Source organism: Rana temporaria, chromosome 2 (genome assembly GCF_905171775.1).
Source record: "Rana temporaria chromosome 2, aRanTem1.1, whole genome shotgun sequence".
In the NCBI taxonomy this organism is placed as follows: domain Eukaryota; kingdom Metazoa; phylum Chordata; class Amphibia; order Anura; family Ranidae; genus Rana; species Rana temporaria.
The window spans coordinates 111,584,310-111,611,463 of NC_053490.1; the positions used below are offsets into that span (position 1 = coordinate 111,584,310).

At 45.2% G+C, this 27,154-nt stretch overlaps 1 protein-coding gene across 5 annotated transcripts in view; it reads left to right on the forward strand.

Annotated features, from left to right (window-relative positions):
• PDE1B (phosphodiesterase 1B) overlaps positions 1–27,154 on the forward strand; it is a 471,712-nt gene that overhangs the window by 442,703 nt on the left and 1,855 nt on the right. For 3 of the 5 annotated variants that reach the window (XM_040340761.1, XM_040340765.1, XM_040340764.1), the window contains 2 exons: positions 4,081–4,217; positions 23,469–23,537. In XM_040340761.1, coding sequence (XP_040196695.1) covers positions 4,081–4,217; positions 23,469–23,537 — 206 coding nt within the window. Of the gene's footprint in view, positions 1–4,080; positions 4,218–23,468; positions 23,575–27,154 lie in introns of all 5 variants that reach the window. The other 2 variants (XM_040340762.1, XM_040340766.1) reach the window with 2 other exon arrangements.

A 27,154-nucleotide genomic window follows, 5' to 3' on the forward strand; every position in this document is an offset into this window, starting at 1 on the left:
AATTGCACGGTCGTGCGATGTTGTACCCAAACAAAATTGATGTCCTTTTTTCACCATAAATAGAGCTTTCTTTTGGTGGTATTTGATCACCTCTGCGGTTTTTATTTTTTGCACTATAAACAAAAAAAGAGCAACAATTTTAAAAAAATCACAATGGGGGTTATTTACAAAAGGCAAATCCACTTTGCACTTGTAGTGCAAAGTGCACTTGAAATTGAACTGAAAGTGCACTTGGAAGTGCAGTCACTGTAAATCTGAGGGGTAGATCTGAAATGAGGGGAAGCTCTGCTGATTTTATTATCCAATCATGTGCAAGCTAAAATGCTGTTTTTTATTTTCCTTGCATGTCCCCCTCGGATCTACAGCGACTGCACTTCCAGGTGCACTTTCAGTGCAATTTCAAGTGCACTTTGCAGTTGTAGTTTGCACTTGTAGTGCAAAGTGGATTTGTTTTTAGTAATAACCCTCAATATCTTTTACTTTTTGCTATAGTAAATATACTAATTTAAAAAAACAAAAAACTAATTTTTTCCTCAGTTTAGACCGATATGTATTCTTCTACATATTTTTTGTAAAAAAAATTGCAATAAGCGTATATTGATTGGTTTGCGCAAAAGGTATGATGTCTACAAACTATGGGGAAAATGTATGGCATTTATATGGCGTTTTTATTTTATTTTTTGTTTTTTACTAGTAATGGCAGTGATCTGCGATTTTTTTGCGGCATTGGACACAGGTCGGACACTTTTGACACATTTTTGGGACCATTGACACTTACAGAGTGATCAGTGTTATAAATATGCACTGATTACTATGTAAATGTCACAAGCGATCAAGTGGTTAACTGTGTTCCCTATTTTGTGTTCTAACTTTGGGGGGATGGGGACTGACTATAGGAGATGACAGATCGTGTTTTCTACTTTGTAGAAAGACACGATCTGTCTTGTCGCCTCAAATAGCATGGTGATTTGTGTGTTTACACACACAAACCCCTGTGCTCCCTCTCGTGCGCACGCTCTTTGGTGGCTCTCCTGGGCGAAGCCATATATTAACAGGATTTCAGGAGAGCCATTCTGCCGCAGTGTATCTGCGTGAGCCAGTCAGGAACCGGTTAAAAGCCCGTTCAACGGCAGCATACAAAGTAAATTTCACTTTCCATAGCAGGTTACCACTTTAGATTTACAGAGGAGTTCTAGAATTACTACCCAGGATCTGATGTTTGCAGCGATACTGTACCTCACATGTGTGAGACGATCGCTATTTGCGTGCTGGTCCGACGAATGAGTTCGTCTTTGCACACTAGCATAGGCTAACGGGGGCACTTTCAATATTTTTTTAAAAAATTAAATATTTTTTACACTGTTGCTTGCTATTTGATTGTCGCTGTATTATAATTGTTTTCTATAATCTAACTGTGGTAAATGAGTATGTTCCTAAATTAAGAAATATGATGCAGCATACTCCATATGCTTTGCTTTATGTAGATTTACTGCATATCCATTTATTTTTAACTTTGTGCCACCTGTTATTAAACAGATGTATGTAAAATGTTTACTTTTTTCATTTGTGTATTTATTCTTTCTTTCCTTTATTTATTTTCTTTTAAATTGTTTTCACTTTCTTCATCTTTTGCTCATTGATTAATTTGTTCCAAATTTTAACTATTAAGAATTACATATTATGTTTGTTCATCATGCATTGTGTTGCATGATACATCAGGTATGTCTATCAGGTTATTTTGGTATGTCGTGTTTAAGTTCATTGATTAAGATATCCCATGCATCTGCATGACTCCAGGTGTTTCGTATTCGTCCAGGAATTTGGACTGATGTATCCATGTGGGTGGCCTATCAGAAGGATTTCCTGTTTGATCCACCTTTTCCTCATCCCCATATATATGGATGGTCATTCCATCTTCCAACAGCTACGATTAAGCATCCTGTGAAACATGTCAGTTTTTCATTGATCCTGTGCTTCTGATGTCTTTGTACCAGAAGAATTGTTAAACCGTCTTCAATAAATGTGTCAACATAGTGTGGCCGTCCAGCCTTTTCTTCGATTCATATGTAAAATGTTTGTACAGATTATTATTGTAGATATTTGGTGTTATTTTAATTCTATTTTATACAACTGACTTCTTAGGGCCCATTCACACTAGGAACCACATGTAAATCACACAGGAACGCTGTGTAGTTCTTGTGTGATTCACATGCAATTCTGTGCAGTGCAATTTCAGCTCTTTTAAATTTTGAGTGGGCTGAAATCGCAACCCACTGCACCAAAAGTAATGCATGCACTACTTTTTGTACTGTAATGCATGGCAACTGCATCGCATAGTACTTTTGTAGCATGAAATCCGGTGCTGGCAAACGTACTTCTTTTGCAACCTGCTTTTGAGGTGTTGTTAGCGTTGCACTGACCCCCTCAGCAGATCAAAAGGGCTGTGCGATTGGACATTCTAGTGTGAATATGCCCTAAATTATAGTATAATTCTAAAAAATGTATTGTTTATAATCAGTATTCCAATATACTAGTGACATTTTTTTTATGTGGGGGTCTCTCTAATGGAGGTCTTTAAGGGGGGTGTTAATATAAAAAGTCACTGAGCTAATGGGGAGGTCTCTGTCAGCACTCCCCTTTAGAGACCCCCCATTAGTTTAGAGTCTCCTTATATCAGTGCCCCCCTCTTAAAGACCCACTTTTATATCAGAGTCACCTTATGCCAGCACCCCCATTACAGATCCCCATTAGATCTGAGTCCCTCTATAATAGCACCCCCTTTAGAGCCCCCCTATTAGATCAGAGTCCCCAGCAGTTGGTCTCTCAGAGGGGTCGCTGAGATAAGAAGACTTGTATCAAAAAATTAAAAACTCAGTAAATAAACTTGAGTTGTGTTCCCACAACTCGAAAAAAAAAAAAATGTTAAAAAATTTCAAAAAAACGCATTGCAACCTCCCCTTATAATAATTCTATTTATTCATATGTGAATAAATAATTGTGATGGATATTAGCACATCACATTTTGGAATGGATCTGAGATTTCTACCGCTATTCATATAGTATTATGTGTATCAAGATTGCACAGTATAAAATATTTTAATAAAATTGGAATGTATCAATATTTGGATTACACTTGGGGATTTCCAACATCATCACAATTTTCTTTTCACATATGAAATAATAGAATTATAATAAGGTTGCACTGTATTTTTTTTTTTTTTGTGGGGTCTCTTACCAACCTTTCACACTTAGCCGCCCATAGCGTTGGCGGTAAAACGCCGCTATTTTTACCGCTGGCGCTATGGGCGGATTTGTGGCGCATTTCAGCCGCTAGCGGGGCACATTTAACCCCCGCTAGCGGCCGAGAAAGGGCTGAAGCAGCGCATTGCGGGCTGTATAGCCGCGCTGTCACATTGATTTCAATGGGCAGGAGTGGTGGAGGAGCAGTATACACAATGCTCCCTCAGAGCTCCAAAGATGCGGCTAGCAGGACTTTTTTTACCGTCCTGCTAGCGCAACGCTCCAGTGTGAAAGCCCTCGGGCTTTCACACTGGAGACAATGGAGCAGCTGTTTGAGAGGCGGATTGCAGGCGCTATTTTTAACGCTATAGCGCCTGCAATACGCCCTCAGTGTGAAAGGGGTCTAAGGGGAGCACTGATATAAGGGGACTCTGATGTAATGGGGGATCTCTACGGGGGGGGGACTGATATAAGGGGACTCTGATGTAATGGGGGTCTCTAAGGGGGGGGCACTCATATTAGGGTACTGATCTAATGAGGGCCTCAATTGGGGGGCCCCTGTGTTAAGAAGGAGGTGACACTGATCCCTGCAAAAATAAATATTTTATCCTAATAACTGTATAATTCATGTGCTGATATATATGCATTCCTTTTTTTATTTAACATACACAAAGGCATGTGAAACAATAAAGGTAATTACATACTGAATACTAAAATGTTACTGTATGTTTTAACCACAGTTACCAATGAAAAATATATTTCCTGAAAATGTGAAAATGAAGGCTACAACTTTGGGGGGACTTGAGGTGACTGACCAAGAATTTGTTTCTATTTTTGTAGCACTCAGTGGAGACAACCATCGTTAGATGAACAGTCTGAACTGGGTGATATTAATGCTGACCTGAATAGCTTCCGATCAACATGGACCAAGTATATCCAGGAGAATAAGCAGAAGTGGAAAGAAAGAGCAGCAAGTGGTGAGTATGCATTTTATTATGTGAAAGGGCAGATGGGGTAGATGCACTAAGGGGGTATAGGCAATGAAACAGAGGAGATGCAGTGATGTGGGATACAAGCAGTAAGCTAGGTTAAATGCAGATAGATGGGGTACAGACAGTGAAGTAAGATAAATGCAGTGAGATGGGATAAATGTGGGTAAATGCAGTGAGATCAGGTCAATGTAGTGACATGGAGAAAATGCAATGAGATCGCTAAATAAATGTAATGAAATAGGGTAGGTGCAGTGACATGGGGTACATGAAGTGTGATGGGGTAGATAAAGTGAGAGGGGATACATGTAATAAAATAGGATATATGCCATGAAATGGGGTACATGAAGTGGAATTTAGTAGATGCAATGTACATGGTAGGTGTAATCCTTTCTCATAACTGTCACAATACAATTACAATTCTTGAACTCTAGTTCTCAATTGTTATTATGTATAATATGGGCTCACTTCAAGATTAAAATTTTGGTTTACTGAAAAACACAAAAGATTTTATTTTACACTGAAGAGCAGCAAATACCATTAACTGTCACGTTTGCACCGAGAAATTACCAAATATACAGACCCGTAAAGTTGACAAAATATATACTGCACTGAAAGCCAACATTGCATTATAAGAGTTTACCTTACCTGTAATGATGTAGATCTGAATAGGCTGTACAGGAGACTAAGTTTACACAAATGTATATGGTCATCTAGACCTTGAGTGGTAACAGAACATTAAAGTTAAACTCCAGGAAAATGAAAAAATGCTATTGCAGTGGCAAAGTCATCCCCCAGTACCGCAAGGATTAAATTATATTTTTGTTTCTGCCTAGGGTACCAGAGAAAAATACTTTTCATTACCTAATCCCACACTCTCACAGGCTCCTCCTTCCATGCAACCAGTCAACCAAAGCCTCTTCTCTTTGGTGCTTTGGCCAACAGACATAGCTCTGGCATCATCAGTTCAAATGCAGGACCAGTAATGGAAGTCTCCTCCTTCCATGCAACCAGTCCCCTGAAGTCTCTTCTCTTTGGTGCTCTGGCAAACAGGCACAGCTATGACATCATCAGTTACAATGCAGGACCAGTGGCCCTGCATTGTGAATTAGGACACCAAGGACTCACTCCCCAACCCCAAAGTGTCAGAAAGAAAAGGTGAGTGATGGCCAGAGATAGCAGTAAATGTTCTTTTTCCTGGTACCCTAGGCAGAGAAAAAGCATTCAACCATTGAAGTGGGAGGGTAATTTTTTTCTTTTTCCCCAGAGTTCAGCTTTGAAAGTGGATTCACACTGTCACACTGCAGTAATGTGCATATTGCTCACCAATGCACCTCACTAATGTACCTGGTTGCAGAACACCACAATGTACAATAACACACTACTGTACATCATGGTGCACTGCGTTGCTAAAAATAGTACATGCACTTTACTAGTACAATTGGCAGCCCACTCAAGTGAATTGGCAACCATAACGCAACACACAACATAACATGCCAATGCGCGTGTGTTAAACACAAATCATAGGTGTAAACAGGTCCTAAATTTCTTTTTCAGATAGGGGTAGATACAAGAACAAAGTTTTTCTTTAACCACTTCAACTCCAGACCTGTAAACTTTTAATGGACAAGAGCAAGTTTGCCGCTAGATAACTCTGCTGTAGGACAAACAAGGCATTCTTTTGCCAATATTGTGTTAGCTCTTTTTTTTTTTTTTTTGCTTTGAAGATCCGTTTTTCTCACCTCAACAGTGGTAAATCATTTAGGAGGTGGAGACATAGCTTTTTACTCCTTTCAGGCACAGTAAAACCACTTGCTTGCAAGTGCTGCTAATGTATCCTTTTCTCTTTTCCACCTCCTCCCCAAGGATGCATAGCAGTCAAAATGTTTTATAATTCTGCTAATATGCCAGAATACCCCCTTCTACTCGAGATCACAGAGCACACTTTTCCTCCCCCTAAGGGGACAGAGCAGTCACTGTCCTTTCTAATGCTGCTTATGCATCCTTTTACTCCTCATCATCATCAACCCCTGATATAGCCCCACCAACTGGCGAGCTGGATTTCTTCAACGGTATTCCCAGGCCTGGTCCACAGACCTCTGAATAAAATGTCACCAAATCACCCTAATGTCTAGCATTTTAATGCCAGCATTGCCAAACACCTCTCTGTAATCTTGTGGCCTGTTTTACACCACAGTGTTGGCCATACGAGGAGAAGGAGGATATGGGTGCGGGTGATGCGGAGGAGCAGGAGAGTTGGGGTGCTGGCATTGGAAGAAGAGGTTTGTGACAGCTTCAACGGGGATATTTAATTTCTTCCCGGGGAAAATCAGGGGACCTACTGCCACTATCCCAGAGGAAGCCTAAAATTCAGATTCCCCGATGGCGGCAGATTTACTGCACTCAAAGCATGATTACAGATGGAAAAGCTATAGCCAAAGGATAAAGAAACAAAAATAAAGCTACGCTATCCCAACCATAACATTTATTTATACATGTGAAATAAATGAATATTTTATTGAAATATAGGTGAAAACAACATGAATGTCACTCTATGAGTAATGAATGAAAAATCAGCATGAATGTCACTCTATAGGTACCTAAACCTAATAACATATAGGGCCTGATTTACTATGCTATGTGCGCTGCGCTGGTTCATGCGTTAATTAGTACTCCGGGTGGAGGCTTAATTGGGTGCATGAACCAGCGTAGCAGCCGGCGCATTGAAACTAATATGTAAAGCCGCGCCGAACTCCCTATAGAAGTCTATGGGAGAAATCAAAAGTGTTCATTTTAAAGGCTAATCTGCTAGTTTTGTCCTAAAAAGTGTTTGGGGACCTCAGTCCTGTCCCAGGGAACATGTATCAATGCTTTTTTTATTTTTTAAAACGGCCGTTTTTTCGGGAGCAGTGAAATTAATAATTCTTAAAGTGAAACAATAAAAGTGAAATATTCCTTTAAATTTCGTACCTAGGGGGGGTGTAATGTCAGCATGTGAAATAGCGCATTTTTCCCGCACTTAGAACTCCCCCTGCACAAAATGACATTCAGAAGGAAAAAAGTCATTTAAAAATTCACACGCGGCTATAATGAATTGTCGGCTCTGACAATTCTAAAGGGATTCATTCATAAAACAAACAAAAAAATGTGTAGGGGTTCCCCCAAATTAAATTACCAGGCCCTTCAGGTCTGGAATGGATATTAAGGGGAACCCCGCCGTAAAAAACAAAAAAAAAAAAGACGTGCGGTTCCCGGCAAATATCCATTCCAGGCCCTTCAGGTCTGGTGTGGATTTTAAGGGGAACTCCACCCCAAATTGAAAAAAAAATGGCGTGGAGTCCCCCTAAAAATCCACACCAGACCCTTATCCGAGCACGTTGACCTGGCCGGCCGCAGAAAAGAGGGGGGGACAGAGTGCGGCCCCCCCTCTCTCCTGAACCGCACCAGGCCACATGCCCTCAACATGGGGAGGATGTCCCCATGTTGATGGGGACAAGGGTCTCATCCCCACAACCCTTGCCCGGTGGTTGTGGGGGTATGCGGGCGGGAGGTTTATCAGAATCTGGAAGACCCCTTTAACAAAGGGGACCCCCAGATCCTGACCCCCCCCTGTGTGAAATGGTAATGGGGTACATTGTACCTCTACCATTTCACCCCAAAAAAAATGTCAAAGTGTTAAAAATGACAGTAGCCGGTTTTTGACAAATCTTTTAATAAAATCTTCTTTTCTTCTTTCCTTCGGGTTTCTTCCGCTGCTTCTTTCTTCTCGTCCACATCTTGCCCGACGTCTTCTTCTATCTTCTCCGTCCGTCCTTCAGCCTTCTGGTCCCGCATCTTGCCCGTTGTCTTGTCCTGTCTTCTTCTCCGTCCGTCCGCCAGCCTCCTCGTCCGCATCTTGTGTCTTCTGCGGTCTTCTTCTCGGTCCGCCAGCCTTCTCGTCCGCATCTTGTGTCTTCTCCGGACCCAGCGTTTGAATTTGATTTGGCCGCTGTGTTCCCGCTCCTGGGACCCGCCCCCCTCTGACGCCACAAGTAAACTCCTTAGAAGGTCATGTGCGTCAGAGGGGGGCGGGGTCACATGAGTGTGACACGGCGGGAACTTCTTCTCCGGGCGGCGTGATTGAAATTGAATTCCCCCGCTGTGTGACGCTCTGTGACCCCGCCCCCCTCTGACGCACATGACCTTCTAAGGAGTTTACTTGTGGCGTCAGAGGGGGGCGGGTCCCAGGAGCGGGAACACGGCGGCCAATTCAAATTCAAACGCTGGGTCCGGAGAAGACACAAGATGCGGACGAGAAGGCTGGCGGACCGAGAAGAAGACCGCAGAAGACCCAAGATGCGGACGAGGAGGCTGGCGGACGGACGGAGAAGAAGACAGGACAAGACAACGGGCAAGATGCGGGACCAGAAGGCTGAAGGACGGACGGAGAAGATAGAAGAAGACGTCGGGCAAGATGTGGACGAGAAGAAAGAAGCAGCGGAAGAAACCCGAAGGAAAGAAGAAAAGAAGATTTTATTAAAAGATTTGTCAAAAACCGGCTACTGTCATTTTTAACACTTTGACATTTTTTTGGGGGTGAAATGGTAGAGGTACAGTGTACCCCATTACCATTTCACACAGGGGGGGGGGGTCAGGATCTGGGGGTCCCCTTTGTTAAAGGGGTCTTCCAGATTCTGATAAACCTCCCGCCCGCATACCCCCACAACCACCGGGCAAGGGTTGTGGGGATGAGACCCTTGTCCCCATCAACATGGGGACATCCTCCCCATGTTGAGGGCATGTGGCCTGGTGCGGTTCAGGAGAGGGGGGGGCCGCACTCTGTCCCCCCCTCTTTTCTGCGGCCGGCCAGGTCAACGTGCTCGGATAAGGGTCTGGTGTGGATTTTTAGGGGGACTCCACGCCATTTTTTTTCTCAATTTGGGGTGGAGTTCCCCTTAAAATCCACACCAGACCTGAAGGGTCTGGTATGGATATTTGGGGGGACCCCACGCCATTTTTTTTTTCAATTTGGGGTGGAGTTCCCCTTAAAATCCACACCAGACCTGAAGTGTCTTCTGCGGTCTTCTTCTCGGTCCGCCAGCCTTCTCGTCCGCATCTTGTGTCTTCTCCGGACCCAGCGTTTGAATTTGATTTGGCCGCTGTGTTCCCGCTCCTGGGACCCGCCCCCCTCTGACGCCACAAGTAAACTCCTTAGAAGGTCATGTGCGTCAGAGGGGGGCGGGGTCACATGAGTGTGACACGGCGGGAACTTCTTCTCCGGGCGGCGTGATTGAAATTGAATTCCCCCGCTGTGTGACGCTCTGTGACCCCGCCCCCCTCTGACGCACATGACCTTCTAAGGAGTTTACTTGTGGCGTCAGAGGGGGGCGGGTCCCAGGAGCGGGAACACGGCGGCCAATTCAAATTCAAACGCTGGGTCCGGAGAAGACACAAGATGCGGACGAGAAGGCTGGCGGACCGAGAAGAAGACCGCAGAAGACCCAAGATGCGGACGAGGAGGCTGGCGGACGGACGGAGAAGAAGACAGGACAAGACAACGGGCAAGATGCGGGACCAGAAGGCTGAAGGACGGACGGAGAAGATAGAAGAAGACGTCGGGCAAGATGTGGACGAGAAGAAAGAAGCAGCGGAAGAAACCCGAAGGAAAGAAGAAAAGAAGATTTTATTAAAAGATTTGTCAAAAACCGGCTACTGTCATTTTTAACACTTTGACATTTTTTTGGGGGTGAAATGGTAGAGGTACAGTGTACCCCATTACCATTTCACACAGGGGGGGGGGGTCAGGATCTGGGGGTCCCCTTTGTTAAAGGGGTCTTCCAGATTCTGATAAACCTCCCGCCCGCATACCCCCACAACCACCGGGCAAGGGTTGTGGGGATGAGACCCTTGTCCCCATCAACATGGGGACATCCTCCCCATGTTGAGGGCATGTGGCCTGGTGCGGTTCAGGAGAGGGGGGGGCCGCACTCTGTCCCCCCCTCTTTTCTGCGGCCGGCCAGGTCAACGTGCTCGGATAAGGGTCTGGTGTGGATTTTTAGGGGGACTCCACGCCATTTTTTTTCTCAATTTGGGGTGGAGTTCCCCTTAAAATCCACACCAGACCTGAAGGGTCTGGTATGGATATTTGGGGGGACCCCACGCCATTTTTTTTTTCAATTTGGGGTGGAGTTCCCCTTAAAATCCACACCAGACCTGAAGGGTCTGGTATGGATATTTGGGGGGACCCCACGCCATTTTTTGGGGGGGTTTTACGGTGGGGTTCCCCTTAATATCCATTCCAGACCTGAAGGGCCTGGTAATTTAATTTGGAGGGACCCCCTTTTTTTTTTTTTTTTTTTTTAATGAGCAATGACTGTATTCTTTATAGCCATGAGTACTTTAAACTTCCTTTTTTTTGTTTCACTTCAGAAATGACATCTTGTACAGGGACAGTTCTAAGCACGGGAAACATGCGTGTACCCCCCCTCCCCCCCTGTATGAAATTTAAAGGAATATTTCACTTTTATTATTTCACTTTAACCACTTCCATAGCGCGCCTATTCTGGCACTTCTCTCCTTCATGTAAAAATTATATTTTGTTCCTGGGAAATTAATCAGGACCCCCAAACATTATATATAATTTTTTAGCAGACACCCTAGGGAATAAAGTTAGCGGTCATTTTTTATTTGATTTCCAACGGTATTTGCGCAATAATTTTTCAAACGACTTTTTTTTGGCCCAAAAAAAAACACGGTTCATGAATTAAAAAAAAAAAAAAAAGTAAAGTTAGCCCAATTTTTATGGATAATGTTAAAGATGATGTTACACCGAGTAAATAGATACCTAACTTGTCACGCTTTAATATTGTACACACTCATGGAATGGCGCCAAACTTTGGGACATAAAAATATCCATAGGCGATGCTTGTTTTTTTTTTTACAGGTGACCAGTTCAGAGTTACAGAGGAGGTCTAGGGCTAGAATTATTGCTCTCGCTCTAACGCACGCGTCAATACCTCACATGTGTGGTTTGAATGGTGTTTACATATGTGGGCGGGACTTACATGCATATTTGCTTCTGAGTGCGAGCTTCTAGGGACAGGGGCGTTATTTTATTTATTTGTTTTTTTTTTTTACCTCATATTTTTATTCTTGCACTTTTTTGACACTTTTTTTGATTTTGGATCACTTTTCTTCCTATTACAAGGAATGTAAACATCCCTTGTAATAGGACTAGTGTGTGACAGGTCCTCTTTATGGAGAGAGGCGGGGTCAATAAGGCTGGAAAGCATGGTATTGAAAAAAAAAAAAAAAGTTCTCATGCTTTCAGCTGCAATCATGTTCGTTCAGCACAGTGGTGTAGTGTATAGCACTTTGACCTAGCAGCAAAAGAGTCGTTGGTTCGAATCCCGCCCGTGACAGCATCTGCATAGAGTTTGCATGTTCTCCCTGTGCCTGCGTGGGTTTCCTCCCACAATATAAAAACACGCTGTAAATCGGATCTGGTCTAAATAAGCCCTAATATGCAGTAGTATATTTAGGTTTTGTTCTGCCCTAGGCCTGACTACATATCTGCACCTCCTAATAGAAAAATGACCCACCCCTTCCTGTCAAAGCCACACCCTGTTTTTGTATGACCCGCCCAGTAATTTTCAGGGGACCCACACACTAGTTCTGGGGGGGCACTGGATTCCCTTAACCACTTCCGTACCAGGCACTTACGCACCTTCCCGCCCAAGCCAATTTTCAGCTTTCAACACTGTCGCACTTTGAATGGCAATTGCGCGGTCATACAACACTGTACCTAAACAAAATTGGCGTCCTTTTTCCCCCACAAATAGAGCTTTCTTTTTTTGTTATTTGATCACCTCTGCGTTTTTTTTTTTGCGCAACAACTAAAAAAAACTGCAAATTTTAAAACAAAAAAACGTTTTTATTTTTTTAGGTTAATTTTTTTGTAAATAAGTTTTTCTCTTTCAATTACGGGCACTGATATGGCGGCACTGATGGGCACCGATGAGATGGCACTGATGGACATCGATGAGGTAGTACTGACGGGCACAGATGAGGTGGCATTGATTGGCGGCGCTGCTATGCGGCACTGATGGGCACTCATAGGCGGCACTGATGGGCACTCATGGGCGGCACAGATGGGCACTCATGGGCGGCACTTATGGGTGGCACTGATGGATACTTATGGGCGGCACTTATGGGTGGCACTGATGGATACTTATGGGTGGCACAGGTGGGCACAGATAGGTGGGCACTGTGGGGTGGCACTGATGGACACTGTGGGGTGGCACTGATGGACACTGTGGGGTGGCACTGATTTTCCCAGGTTGCCAGTCAGTGCCCATTTGTGGGCACTGATTGGCATCTTTTTTCTTTTTTTTTAATGCTTTTTTTTTTTTTTTCTATATTTTTTTTTTTTTTGCACACCCTGGTGGTCCAGGGTGGGCATCCCTGGTGGTCCAGTGTGGTGATCCGAGGGGGGGCTGCGCTGATAAACAATCAGCGCGAACGCCCCCTGTCAGGAGAGCCGCCGATCGGCTCTCCTATACTCGCGTCTGTCTCCGTGAGAGACTCTTTACCGAGATCGGAGATGCAGGGTGTCAGACTGACACCCCGCATCACCGATCGCCGCGCTGCGTGCCCCCACAGGCGCGCGCGGCATGAAATCCTGCAGGACGTCCTGTCAGGATTGTGTAACCACTTCCCGGACGTAAATCGGCCATAGGCTGGGCGGGAAGTGGTTAATTTGCATAGTTTTTCTCTCACTTCCTGTTTGGCTATGGGGCAGGAAGTGAAGGCAAATCTCCCCAATTGGACACAGATAATACAAAATAAACTGACAGGGCCTATAACCCTTCCTCACTATCCAAAATAAAATAAAATAAAACTTGTTGATTATAGTTCTTGTCAGGGGCGGACTGACCATTGAGTCACTCGTGCACTGCCCGAGGGCCCCATGCCACTAGGGGGCCCCATCCGGGTTGCCAGGCTCAGTAAAACCAGGGACAGTATGTAAAAATCTGTGTTTTTTTTAGATCTGTCCCTGATATGTCCGAAAATGACATGCTTTTAATGTGAATATCCCAAGATTTTAGCTGCCCGCCTCTGCACTACCTCCTGGCGTGGTGGCCATCTGTAAGCCAGAGGGGCCCCATAATCTTCTATTGCCCAGGGGCCCCATGAGTTGTCAGTCCGCCCCTGGTTCTAGTTTAAGCACAAATTTCATAGAGTTTTATTGAGAGCCCTAAGAAAATATAACCATGCCAATAGGCCAGGATAGAGCGTTGCTAATATGTAGGAATGTGTGTGTTAGAGCACCCCACCCAATGTTAACTAAAAAATTATTAATTTGCAAATAAGTATTATCTGCTAATTTTTTTGGGGATGTCTGCACCCCTGATAGTGACAACATTTGTGAGGTGTCTTCACCCTTTCTAATTCATTCACTTCCTGTCACATAGCCAAACAGGAAGTGAGGGTAAAACCTTACTAATATATTTTCTTGGGGACACAGAGATCAATCTAAATAGTTTCCCATTATGTAAATTGCACTCTAGCATTTTGCTGTGTACACCCCAAATTATTAGGGATCTTGGACTTTGGGGTCCATTTACTAAAGGCAAATCCACTCCTACAAGTGCAAAGCAAGGAAGAAAACAAAACAACTTTGCTTCTACAGGATTGGATGTTAAAACCATCAGTGCTTCCTCTCTGATTTTCAGCAACTATGCTTGTACTGCAGAGTGGCTTTGCCTTTACTAAACCCCAAACTAAATAATCATTTGGGGCAGGGATCCTCAAACTACGGCCCTCCAGCTATTGTAGAACTACACATCCCATGAGGCCTTGTAATGCACTGACATTCACAGACATGACAGGAATTGTAGTTCCTGAACAACTGGAGGGCCGTAGTTTGAAGACCCATGATTTGGGGTGTACACAACAGTGCTGGAGTGCAATTTGCTTAATGGGGACACTAGTTAGATTGACCTGTGTCCCCAAGAAATGACACTGGTAGGGTTTTAACCTCACTTCCTGTTCAGCTGTGTGACAGGAAGTGAAGCCAATTTTAAGAAAAGGGACACAAAGCTCAACACAAAAATAAAAAAACACAAAGCAGGGGTTATAACACTCACTTGGCTTCCCTCAAACACCCACAATTTGAATAGGATTGCCTTGCGCTAGATTTAAGCACAGTGCTGTAAATCAGCACGTCAAGCCTGTCCACCAATAGCAAACCCCCCCCACAGGCCATGTTTGCAGGTTTTCCTTCATCTTGTACATGTGCTTTAAAATACAGTCTGGACAGCAATTCTTGATAAGAGAAATCCACAAAACATGTCCTGTCGGGGGTACTTGAGGGCTGAGGACCACTGCAGAAAAAATAAAATAATTACCACTTTTCTCTTTAAAGTCATGGAGAATAAACATGGCAAACATTTCATGATTACACACCAGGAAAGAAGCTTAGACACACATAATTTGTTAGGCCCAAACCGATTTCAGCTGCAGCTGTCAACATATGTAGCATGAAAAAGTAACAAAAGACAAACTTAACAATTTTAAAATAATTTTTATTGGTCAACAAAACAAGGAAAGCGAAAAAAGACAAACAAACACAAACAAAAATACATTTCAAAATTCTAACTAACCATAGCTTCACACATTTTTCATAAAATAAGGCCACATAGACAAATACATCAAAGTGAACATCATTTAAAAATAAACCAAAACCATTGGCAAAATAAAACAAAACCCATGCAACAAACCACATTTGTGTTTCGCAACAGCATTTCTGCCAGCCTGCCCCTTCTGAGGGCAGCTGAGGACTGATCGATCCAAGCTTTTTATAACAGTGCTAGTAATGAAGCAATTGAAATCACATGAACAAATTGCAGTCTCTAGTTTGGGTGAGCTTGTAATTGGGCACACCTGCAATTAACCCAAACCACGCTCTATGAGCATCCAAGGAGTGTTTTAAACCTTTTAAAAAGAAAGGATATTTTTGTTCTAAGTGTTTGAGCATGCTCAGTTCATCACACATGTAGGAACCAAGCTGCAATGGAATGAGAGCTTTTTTTTTTTTTGTTTCCCCTGATCTGATGCTTTCCAGCCTGAAGGGGAGGTGTTAAAGACAGAAGTAAACACGCACATTTAATAATCTATTTGTGGGAAAAAAAAGGTTGCCAATTTTGTTTGGGAGCCACGTCGCACGACTGCGCAATTGTCAGTTAAAGCGACGCCGTGCCGAATCACAAAAACTTGCCCGGTCATTGACCAGAAATATGGTCCGGGCTCAAGTGGTTAAAAATTAACAAAACACAAAAGTGAGCCCAATTTTTGGGGATAATGTGAAAGATGATGTTACACTGAGTAAATAGATACCTTACATGTCACGCTTTACTATTGGAAACACTCCTGCAATGGGGCCAAAATGAATTCCGTGAATATCCCCATAGGCGACCTTTTATTTTTTTTTCAAGGTTACCAGTTTATAGTTACAAAGAAGGTCTAGTGGTAAAAGTATTGCTCTCGCTCTAAGGCACGCGTCAATACCTCACATGTGTGGTTTGAACGATGTTTATATATGTGGGCGGGACTTGCGTAAGTCCCGCCCACATATGTAAAAAATATTTTTACTTTTTGCTATAATAAATATCCCCAAAAATATATATTCTAAAAAATTAAAAAACCCTCAGTTTAGGCCGATACGTATTCTACATCTTTTTGGTTCCAAAAAATCGCAAATAGCGTTTAGTGTTTGGTTTTGGCAAAAGTTATAGCGTCTACAAAATATTTATTTTTTTGTTTTAACTAGTTATTGGGGCGATCAGCGATTTTTATCAGTACTGCGACATTATGGCAGACACATCGAACACTTTTTTGGAACCATTGGCATTTTTCTATCGATCAGTGCTGTAAAAATGCATTGCTTACTGTAAAAATGCCACTGGCAGGGAAGGGGTTAACACTAGGTGCGAGGGAGGGGTTAAATATGTTCCCTGGGTGTGTTCTAACTGTAGGGGGGGGGGACTGACATGTGTAAATGACAGATCGCTGTTCATGAAGGGGAACTCCAGACCCCCCCAAAAAAAAAATAAGGTGGGTTCCCTCCAGGTGCATACCAGGCTCTTAGGCTTGGTCTGGAACATAAGGGGTTAAACCCGCGCAAAAAAAAATAGCGTGGGGTCCCCCCAAGATCCAAACCAAGCCCTTATCCCAGGCACGCAGTCTGGTCAGACAGGAATGGGGGTGGGGACGAGCGAGCGCCCCCTCCCTCCTGAGCCATACCAGACCACATGCCCTCAACATGGGGGAGTGTGTGCTGTGGGGGAGGGGGCACTGCCCCCCCACAGCACTCTTGTCCCCATGTCGATAGGGACAAGAGCCTCTTCCCGACAACCCTGGCCGTTGGTTGTCGGGGTATGCGGGCGGAGGGCTTATCAGAATCTGAGAGACCCCTTTAATAAAGGGGTTCCCAGATTCCGGCCCCCCACCCTATGTGAATGAGTATGGGGTACATTGTACCCCTACCCATTCACCTGGGGAAAAAAATGGAAAAAAATAATACACCACACATGAATAAATTAATTTATTAGTCAGCCGGGGGTCTTCTGCCGGGGCCCCCCACCACCACCCCATTAGGCCCCGGGCTTCGCCATCTTCTGCCGGAACCCCCTTCACCAGTGAGGCTCCTGCCTTTGGGGGAGGGTCCCGGGCTACTACGACGGTTTCTGCGGGGGGGGGGGTGCACTGGCACCCCTCCCCCGTCTTCAGCGACGTAATTCACCGGGACCCCCTTCACCAGGGAGGCTCCTGCCTTTGGGGGAGGGTCCCGGGCTTCCACGACGGTTTCTGCGGGGGGGGTGCACTGGCACCCCACCCCCGTCTTCAGCGATGTAATTCACCGGGACCCCCTTCACCAGGGAGGCTCCTGCCTTTGGGGGAGGGTCCCGGGCTTCCACGACGGTTTCTGCGGGGGGGGGGGTGCACTGGCACCCCACCCCCGTCTTCAGCGACGTAATTCACCGGGACCCCCTTCACCAGGGAGGCTCCTGCCTTTGGGGGAGGGTCCCGGGCTTGTACGGTGTCTTCCGCCGGAGGGCGCCACTCTCCGGGCTTCTGCGATGCCTTCCGCTTCTGCCTGTCTCCTCCGCGGAGCACAGGGCTTGTCTCCGCTGTCTTCTCCCTTCTCTTCCATTCGATGTTGACACGACGAGGTCCGGCGCTGGAATGCCGTCTGAGCAGTGGGCATGGACTTATATAGGGCAATGCCACCATGTGACCTCAACCCATGTGACATCACATTCCCATCATGCCCAGGGAATGTGATGTCACATGGGTTGAGGTCACATGGTGGCATTACCCTATATAAGTCCATGCCCGTCGCTGACACGGCATGTCAGCGCGGAACCTCGTCGTGTCAACATCCAATGGAAGAGAAGGAAAGAAGGAAGAAGACAGCGGAGACAAGCCCTGTGCTCCCGGAGGAGACAGGCAGAAGAAGGAAGAGAGAAGAAAGAAGACGGAAGAAAGCCCTGGCTCCGCGGGGGAGCCAGGCAGAAGAGGGAGCAGAGAAAAGACCGGGGAGTTGGCGCACCCCCGGCAGAAGACCAGGAAGACCGGAACCCTGGCGGAAGGCACCGGAAAGACCGGGGGATAGGCGCCATCCCCCGGCAGAAGACCCCGAAGTCCGGATGCCCCTCCCTAATGAAAAAGAGCTTAAATGGGGTGGGGGCATCCGGCGGAAGGCTCCGGAGAGGACCGAGGGATGGCGCCCTCCCCCGGCAGAAATCACCGAAGCCCAGGGTCCCGGCAGAAGATCGGGAGAGAAGAAACCCCCCCTTCTAAGAGAGCTAAAGAAGAAAGGGGGGGCTCCGGAGCAGATTAATAAAATATTTTATTCTGTGTGGTGTTTTATTTTACTTTACATTTTCCCCCAGGTGAATGGGTAGAGGTACGATGTACCCCATACTCATTCACATAGGGTGGGGGGCCGGCATCTGGGGGCCCCCTTATTAAAGGAGCTCGCAGATTCCGATTAGCCCCGCCCGCATACCCCGACAACCAATGGCAAGGGTTGTCGGGAAGAGGCTCTTGTCCCTATCGACATGGGGGCAAGAGTGCTGTGGGGTGGGGGGGCAGTGCCCCCCTCCCCCACAGCACACACTCCCCCATGTTGAGGGCATGCGGTCTGGTACGGCTCAGGAGGGGGGGGGGCGCTCGCTCGTCCCCGCCCCCATTCCTGTCCGGGCCAGACTGCATGCTTGGGATGAGGGCTTGGTTTGGATCTGGGGGGGACCCCCGCGCCGAATCGGCGCAGGTTTAACCCCTCACGTTCCGGACCAAGCCTAAGAGCCTAATGTAGCCCTGGAGGGGGACCCGCGCCGATTTCAAGTTTGAAATTTGGCGCGGAGTTCCCCTTCAGGGCTGAAAACAGCTCGGAGATTCCCGTGCGCCGCGTCACGCAGCGCAATCACGGGTACGCCGCTTGGTATTTACCAAGATTTTCACGGCGTACTGACAAGGCGCACGGGAATCCCTGACTTTTCTCTCTGCGCATGCCCAGTATGCAAATGAACCTCCCGAGGTTCAGGCGCACTGTGCAAGCGTACGGGGATGTGTTTTCAAAAAACACTTTCCCTTTCAATTCGGCCCGCCAAACACTTCAAAACACATGTCACTTCACTTCCCCTGCATCCCCCCACCTCCCCCCCTAATAAACTCCCGCCCAAACCCCCGCAATTTACAGTTTAATGTGCCGTGCGCCAGGTCTGTACTGGTGCACAATGCACCCTCTCCTGGGCGCACGGAGCACATTAGTAACTAGGGAAATACACTGCACTAGCAGCGTATTTCTTTAGTAAATGGCCAAACGGCTGCTACTCCTGCTTTTACTCCATGAGTCATGGAGTAAAGGCTTGGTAAATCAGGCCCATAGAGTATGAGTGAAAAATTAAAAGGAAAGGACCATAAGTGGTGAGTGGTAAAGTGAGTAGAAGGATGTCAGAGGGTATTTCAAAGTGATCCAATATCCACCAAGTTGACAAAAGCACCTCCACCATACAGAATGACGTCAGCACGTCGTCTTGGGGCACGGGCGACACACTGACACATCGCGCTATATAGGAAGCAGGGCAACCAAGCCTCGATTTGAGTCGCGGAATGGGAACACCTAAACTTCCGCGCGGAGATCCGGAAGTTCCAGATTCACCATCTTGGAAATTGGCAGGAGAGTTAAAACCTACTAAGATTGGTCTAAATTAAAACAACATAATTACCTTATATTCTGTATTTGATATTTCATACCACTGCTTTTAATCTTGTATTATTTCTCATGTATTTAAAAAAATGATATATGATATTATGGACATCTTTGAATATAGTGCTACCAGAGTGGTCAACACCGAGGGGGTCTTTGAAAATTTTAAAGAAAAGGAGGGGGATCTGGTTGGTTGTCTGAAACACACACCCAATGGGACATCACTTACCTCGAAACTTATATTAAAAACAATATGGTTCTCAGAAGCCTTAGATGGGAGGTTAGCCCCCAAAAAGGAGATATCCAGTTGTAAGACTGGTATAAGTATTTTAATAAGGCAGGAGTAAAGTTTTTTACATTTTTAGTTGAAAGGAAAGGTCTCAAACTTTCCTGTCTCGATGAGGAAATCAAAACTATTAAAGATAAACTGATTCCTCTCCAGGATACCAATGAATACAAAGATAAGTCTCAGTTACTCCTAAAAGGATTGGAAAAAGAGGACCGAGAACAAAAAAATAAGAAAAATAAAAAATATAATAGAGACTTAACTGACTATCAGGGTGGGGTTGTGTTTGAGTGACAGAAAAAGCTTCTGGCTGAACAAGCCAATAAAAGCAATGTTGAAATGGAGGTTTCAATTAGTGGCCACCCGGAAATGGGAATTCAACCCCACATAAAGAATTCCCAGGGGAATACACATGGGCCCCCGAATAGGACTAGACAGGGATCACACCAATCACCCGATCAAAATATGGTGGCGTTAGAGGTAGGCAGCCACCTAACTATCCTCAACCACTACCACATCGTCCACAGAGACCGAACCAGGCCTTTTGGGGTGGTCGTGGCACAATATAGCCCAACTCCTATCCCAGCCAGGGACGTCCTTACCATATGCCCACACAGGGACACTCCCAGGGTGGAGGAGGCCCCTTATGGTCTCGAGACTCCACTCAGGGCAACTATAATCATCATGGTTATGGTTCATCATATGTGCCTGGGCCAAATCAATTTGAGCCGTTGGGCACTTTTGATAACAGGAATTATTTTGAATATACTATCAATAAACAGAACAGTTTTTTCCCGTTAAGGTATAAAGATTATCCATTAACGGATTTTGATCGCAGGAATGAAATCCCATATCCAGCTAGAGACATTGGTACCTCTGCTATGCCTTATAATGGTGATAATAACAGTGGATTTGACTACACAGGTTCTGACCATTATGATCGTGACTCGAAACATTGGGGTTTTCACAGGCCAGGTCAGGGTACCAAAAGGTTGGGAGAGGATCTAGAGAGGGGGGGAGGCTTCGATCCAAAAAATAAACTGTAGTTGGGGCCAGAATTTTTTATCTAAGCACAGTGACTCTGAGTGGATCAGAGAAACTTGTTCTGGATAAAGGTTTCAACTATGCCCCCCCACGTAGGCTTAATAAATTTGAGACCTACAGGTATATGGATGTGCATAGGTTTATATACGCAAGCTCAACATTAAGCGTTATATGCTCTCTAACCCCATTGATGCAATCAGACCATTAACTATTGGTTATCGACATTCGGGGCTTTCAAACGCCTCTTTGTTTAACCCACCTGGGTCCTTGGCACCATCTCTTCAGTGATGTTTTGCTAAGGGACCTTGATAAGATGCCTATCAAAAAGACCCAACCTAGACAGGAGGTGACAGCTGGTCTAGACTTTTTGTGCGAGAATAAAGAGCTTGTCATTAGACCTGCTGACAAAGGGGGTAAGATTGTCATACTCGACAGGTGTGACTTTATGGAGGAAATTTACAGGATCCTTGGAGATCGTGATACATACACTCCATTGATTTCTGACCCCAAAGTTTCCTACCAGAAAGAACTAGACTTCATCATACAGAGAGGGTTTAGTCAGGGGATTATAGATAAAAACGAAAAACTATATCTTGTTCCAAAAGCACCACAAACGCCAGTCTTTAGGGGTGAGCCGAACACCCCCGGTTCGGTTTGCAGTAGAACATGCGAACAGGCAAAAAAGTTGTTCGTACACATGAACACCGTTAAAGTCTATAGGAAACGAACATGAAACATCAAAAGTGCTAATTTTAAAGGCTAATATGCAAGTTATTGTCATAAAAAGTGTTTGGTAACCCGGGTCCTGCCCCAGGGGACATGTATCAATGCAATTTTTTTTTTTTTTAAATGGCAGTTTTTTCAGGAGCAGAGATTTTAATAATGCTTAAAGTGAAACAATAAAAGTGAAATATTCCTTTAAATTTTGTACCTGGTGGGTGTCTATAGTATGCTGTAAAGTAGCGCATGTTTCCCCCCTTAGTCCATTACCAGGCCCTTTGGGTCTGGTATGAATATTGAGGGGGAACCCCAAACCAAAATTAAAAAAAAAAGCATGGGGGTCCCCCCAAATTCCATATCAGGCCCTTCAGGTCTGGTATGGATATTAAGGGGAACCCTGTGACATTTTTTTTTAAATGGTGTAGGGTTCCCCCAAAAATCCATACTGGGGGGGCAGGATCTGGAGTTCCCCTTTGTTAAAGGGGGCTTCCAGATTCGATAAGCCCCCCACCCGCAGACCCCCACAACCACCGGGCAAGGGTTGTGGGGACGAGGCTCTTGTCCCCATCAACATGGGGACATCCTCCCCATGTTGAGGGCACGTGGCCTGGTACGGTTCAGGAGGGGGCGCTCTCTTGTCCCCCCTCTTTTCCTGTGGCCTGCCAGGTTGCATGCTCGGATAGGGGTATGGTATGGATTTTTGGGGGGAACCTCACGCTTTTTTTTAAAATTTTGGTTCGGGGTTCCCCTAAATATTCATACCAGACCAAAAGGGCCTGGTAATGGACTAAGGGGGAACACATGCTGTTTTATTTTTCAATGACTTTTATCTGTATTGCCGGGACTCGGCAATTCATTATAGCCACGAGTAGTTTTAAATTACTTTATTTCCTTTAGAAATGTCATTTTGTGCAGGGACTTTTCTACTGATATCCTTCTACTCACTTTACCACTCACCACTTATGGACCTTTCAATTTTTCACTTATACTCTATATGTTATTAGGTTTAGGTACCTATAGCGTGACATTCATGCTGATTTTTCGTTCATTACTCATAAAGTGACATTAATTATTATTATTATTATTATTATTATTATACAGCGCTTTACAACATCAGGGAAGACATTATAGTTACAATACAATTCAATAAAGGAAGGATCAGAGGGCCCGGCTTGTTAGAGCTTACAATCTAGAAATGTTGTTTTCACCTATATTTCAATATAATATTCATTTATTTCACATGTATAATTAAATTTTATGGTTGCGATAGTGCAGCTTTATTTTTGTTTCTTTCTGCTTGGTGTGTATCTCACTTATGCAGCTTATTTTAGGGTTTTAATAGCGCAGTATCCTTTTTTGTTTATATAGCCAAAGGATGCCCACACTCAAAGCATGACTGCAGGTGGAAAAGCTATGGCCATATGATGCCCCACCCTTCCACAACAAAGAAACTGAGGAACTTGCATAATACCAATGATGGGGCACTATTCCTCTTCGTACTGATCACAGGCGCTATTTTAATTTATTCTCACTGACCACGATACCTAAGACATTGTCTACTCATGCCCACAGTCCAGCACCCCTAAAGTCTGAAGCACAGTAAACTGCCCCTCTGTTTAGAAAGTTTGGAGACCCCTAGACTAGAGAAATAAAAATTAGTGTCATTAACCACTTGATGACTGCCTCACGTACATATACGTTGGCAGAATGGCACGGCAGGCAAAGCAACGTACAGGTACGTTGCTTTGAATCTTCTGCCTAGCAGGAGCGTGCCGGTGTCCTGCGATTTTGTCACGGAACGGCAGAACGGGGATATGCCTATGTAAACAAGGCATTTCTCTGTTCTGCCTAGTGACAGGACAGTGATCTACTGCCATTGGCATGCCATATTCGTTGTTCTATACATTAATACTTATTATTTTTTATTTTTTTTTAGGAATCACGAACCAAACATCTGTGGATGAGCTTTCGCCCTGTGAGGAAGAGCATAGCACAGAGGAAAATGGTAACCTGGACTAGTGCACAGTTTCCATGGAGACCAGGTAGGGAAGTGCACAGAGAGATAGGCCAGGTCAAGTCAGGACGGACAGGGCACACAAGATAAGGCTGTGAATATATAAACGTGCATGCTCCACCTGTATGAGCAAGCAGGTTTATGTACTTATCATTCTAAAGAACAGACCTTCTATAGTCACACTGGAACATCATCAAGTTCATAATGACCCTAAGGTTTTGCACTGAAACTAGAATTCATACACTGACCTCTTCTGGGCCACAGATTATGTTTTTTAAAGCTAAGCAGCAGGCAAACATCGGTTTTAACATCGTCTTCTCTGCCAAAGCATTTGCTTACTCTGTCTTGTTATCCTGGCACCATTGTCAGGCATCATAGTCAGACCATGCTCTTCCTGTAAACTACAGCGCACTGATTAGGTCATTATTGTACTCTCTTCACCTGTCAGGAAGCTTGCATTGATAGGTGGATAGCACTGTGCAACACAGTAGAGTCTGATTGACTAACAGTTCTTTTGCTCTCCCAGTCTGATGTGCAGGGGATTACAGGAGACTTTTAGTTCTTTAAAGAGATTGGTATTCAGTAAACCAAAGGCAAAAAATGTATTTGTATCAGGAGTGCTAAAAGTACTGAATTGTAGTATTTTCTTGCAACGTTTCATTGGTCCAGCTTGGACCAATGTGGGTGTGCATTTGCCATACTGTACACATCAGACCACTGGGGGAAATGGAAAATCACTGTAGTAGTCTCTGCTTCCAGGTCCAATGCCAAGCAACTGTGCTGCTACATATTGAGCACAGGGGGTTGCTCATTTGGCTTGGATACCCTTTATGAATTTGTGTTTTAATAATTTTTATAATTTTAGAAAAAGGCTACATAAACAATACAACAAAATAAAGAAACCATTTATGAATATATGTCTTGTTCAAATACTTTATTGATGAATAACAATAACAATAAAAATTATACAAAAAGGAACAAGTGCAGATTGCTACAGAGACAGTACATGGTATGCAGCAAGACATATCACTTAGGCCCCTTTCACACCTGCGGACCGTATGTCCACTTTTTCATCCATCCGTTTGCGGATGAAAAAGGGACATACATTGGTCCCCATGAGAATGCGGGTGTCAGCGGATGAACATCCGCTGACACCCGATCTCGTCCGCCTCCGCAATGATCCGATTCTCCAGACAGTGTGCGTGGACCGCCCTGTCATCCGCTGGCTTAGCGGGGATCAAAGGAGCGATCCCCGCTGAGCATACGGAGCATACGGAGGCGGATCAATACTGATCCGCCCCATGTGAAAGGGGCCTTAGTGGGGCAGTGCATCAGTAGGGCTGGTAACTGGAGAATACATCATAAAGTACAAAACATACATGGAGAAGGTAGAGTATCAACTGGTAAAGATCCGGGCGGCCGAAGCAGCCATGAAATGCATCCAGATATCAGAAGGATTTATAAATCATCACATGTAGAGACACAAAAAAAAACTACAAAACCATGAAACAGGGTGGCAGAAAAATAGCAGGACAATGGGTCAAACACCAATAAGAGAAATGTCTTGACCCATAAAGTCCATAAAGACTGTATAAAAAATCCCTACCCAATCCTACCTTGCAGGCGCGGACTGGGACAAAAAATAGGCAGAGCCATTTTAGATCGAGCAGCCCAGGTGAGGAGGGCCGGGAAAAAGCACTGGGGGCCAGAGAGCACAAGGGGGCGCAGAGCATGGGTGGAGGGTGATGAGCAGGGGGGGCAGAGAGCACAGGGGGGCCAGAGAACACAGGGGAGACCAGGGAGCATGGGGGGCGAAGAGCATAGAGGGACTGGGGGCGGGAGAAAAGGGGGGCTGAGAGCACGGGGGGTTGGAGAGCACATGGGGCAGAGAGAGCACAGGGGGGTAGGAGAGCACAGGGGGGCAGGAGAGTACAGGGGAGCAGGAGAGTACAGGGGGCAGGAGAGTACATAGGGGCAGGAGAGCACTGGGGGGCTGGAGAGCACAGGGGGGCCTGAGAGCACAAGTGGGCTGAGAGCACAGGGGGGGGGGGGGCAGTAGAAAGCAGCTGGATAGGAGGAGCGGTGGGGCGGCTGCATATATAAGAATCAATTTCTCAATTTTCCTCCTGCAGTCTTTGAATGCCTGTGGGAGGGAGAGGAGGAGAAGCAGACTTTAAGAGGCTGCAGGAGGAAAAAAATATATTGATTCTTCTACAGTATATGCAGCCGCCCCGCTGCTGCTCCTATTCAGGCACTCAGGGAGCCGCATTCACTGTTCCTCTCGTCTGGCGTCTCCTCCAGTGCCTCCCTCTTCATGGTCACAGTTAGACCTTTAGTTTCCACCCCCTGGCCCAAAGGCTGAAATAAGCTGTCAGCTGGCTGGCCAGTGTTTCGTCAAAATAGCCAATTCATCAAGATCTCCAATTACGTCCGGTTTATGTAAACCATCAGTAATTTGAAATTTTGAATATTGTTAGTCCACTCCGATACTAACCAACAAAATGTCTGCCTCCATGTTGGTGACAACTTGTTCCTCATTACCCGCTGTTGTGTCAAAACAGCAAAGTCTTTGTGTACCTGAGTGTAAACGCTTGCCGGTGTTGTGTCAAAGCGGTAGGTCATCGGAATCTCCCATAGTTGATGGTTTACAGTCACCAGAAGTGATGTAATTGGAAATCTTGATGAATTGGCTATTTTGACAGGACACCGGCCTGCTGCAGAGAGGGTCGGGTGATTAGCCCAGGATCAAAGGACAGCTTAGCCGTCTTGGGCTTCACAAGGACATGCGGCCCCGGCCCACCGGGCAAGTGCCTGGTGTGCCCTATGGCCAGTCTGGGCTTACTACCAGGTCTTAAATTGTTAACATAAGTCATGTGAGGGAGTACACCACAAAAATTCAATATACCTCTATCTTAACATGGATAGATATGTGTGATCCTATGTTTAACGGCGAGGACATGGAGGGTGGGAGATTTCCAGGCTTTCACTATAGTTTGCTTGGCCGCTGTGGTGATCTGCAGGAGTAACTTGAATTGATGATGAGTTAAGTCAGGGTTTTTTTTTTTATTAAGGAGCTCTACAGTGGGATCTAGGGCTATCTGAGTATTAAAGAATGTCGAAAATAATGCCAAAAATGTCAGACTCTTTATGCACTTTGAATGCAAAGCATTCCCAGTCAACTTGGGACACAAAAGACAGTGACTACTACAGTGATTCTCTGCTTCCCCACCAGTCCCACAGGTATGACATATGCATATTTGCATTGATCCAAGTTGGACCAATGTAACTATGCAAGAAAATCCATACCTGCAGTTCAGCTTTAAGGTGCATCAGAAATGCCAGTACTGCAATCCATTCAAACTCTGTTGCGCTGTACATTGCTGCCAGTCTAACATTAAAAACTGACTGCTGAATGAGCAAGTGTTTACCAGGGCTTATTAAAGAAAAGGCAGGTCATCACCACTCACCAGCATAGTAATATTCTTTCATAGTTGACTGAGCAACTGGAAGAGAGACAAAGGGCTTAGGGAAATGGGGTTTATGAGAATGGAGTGACTGCCCTTTTAGGAAGATATAAGTTACTAGAGTGCCCTTGGAACTATTCAAGT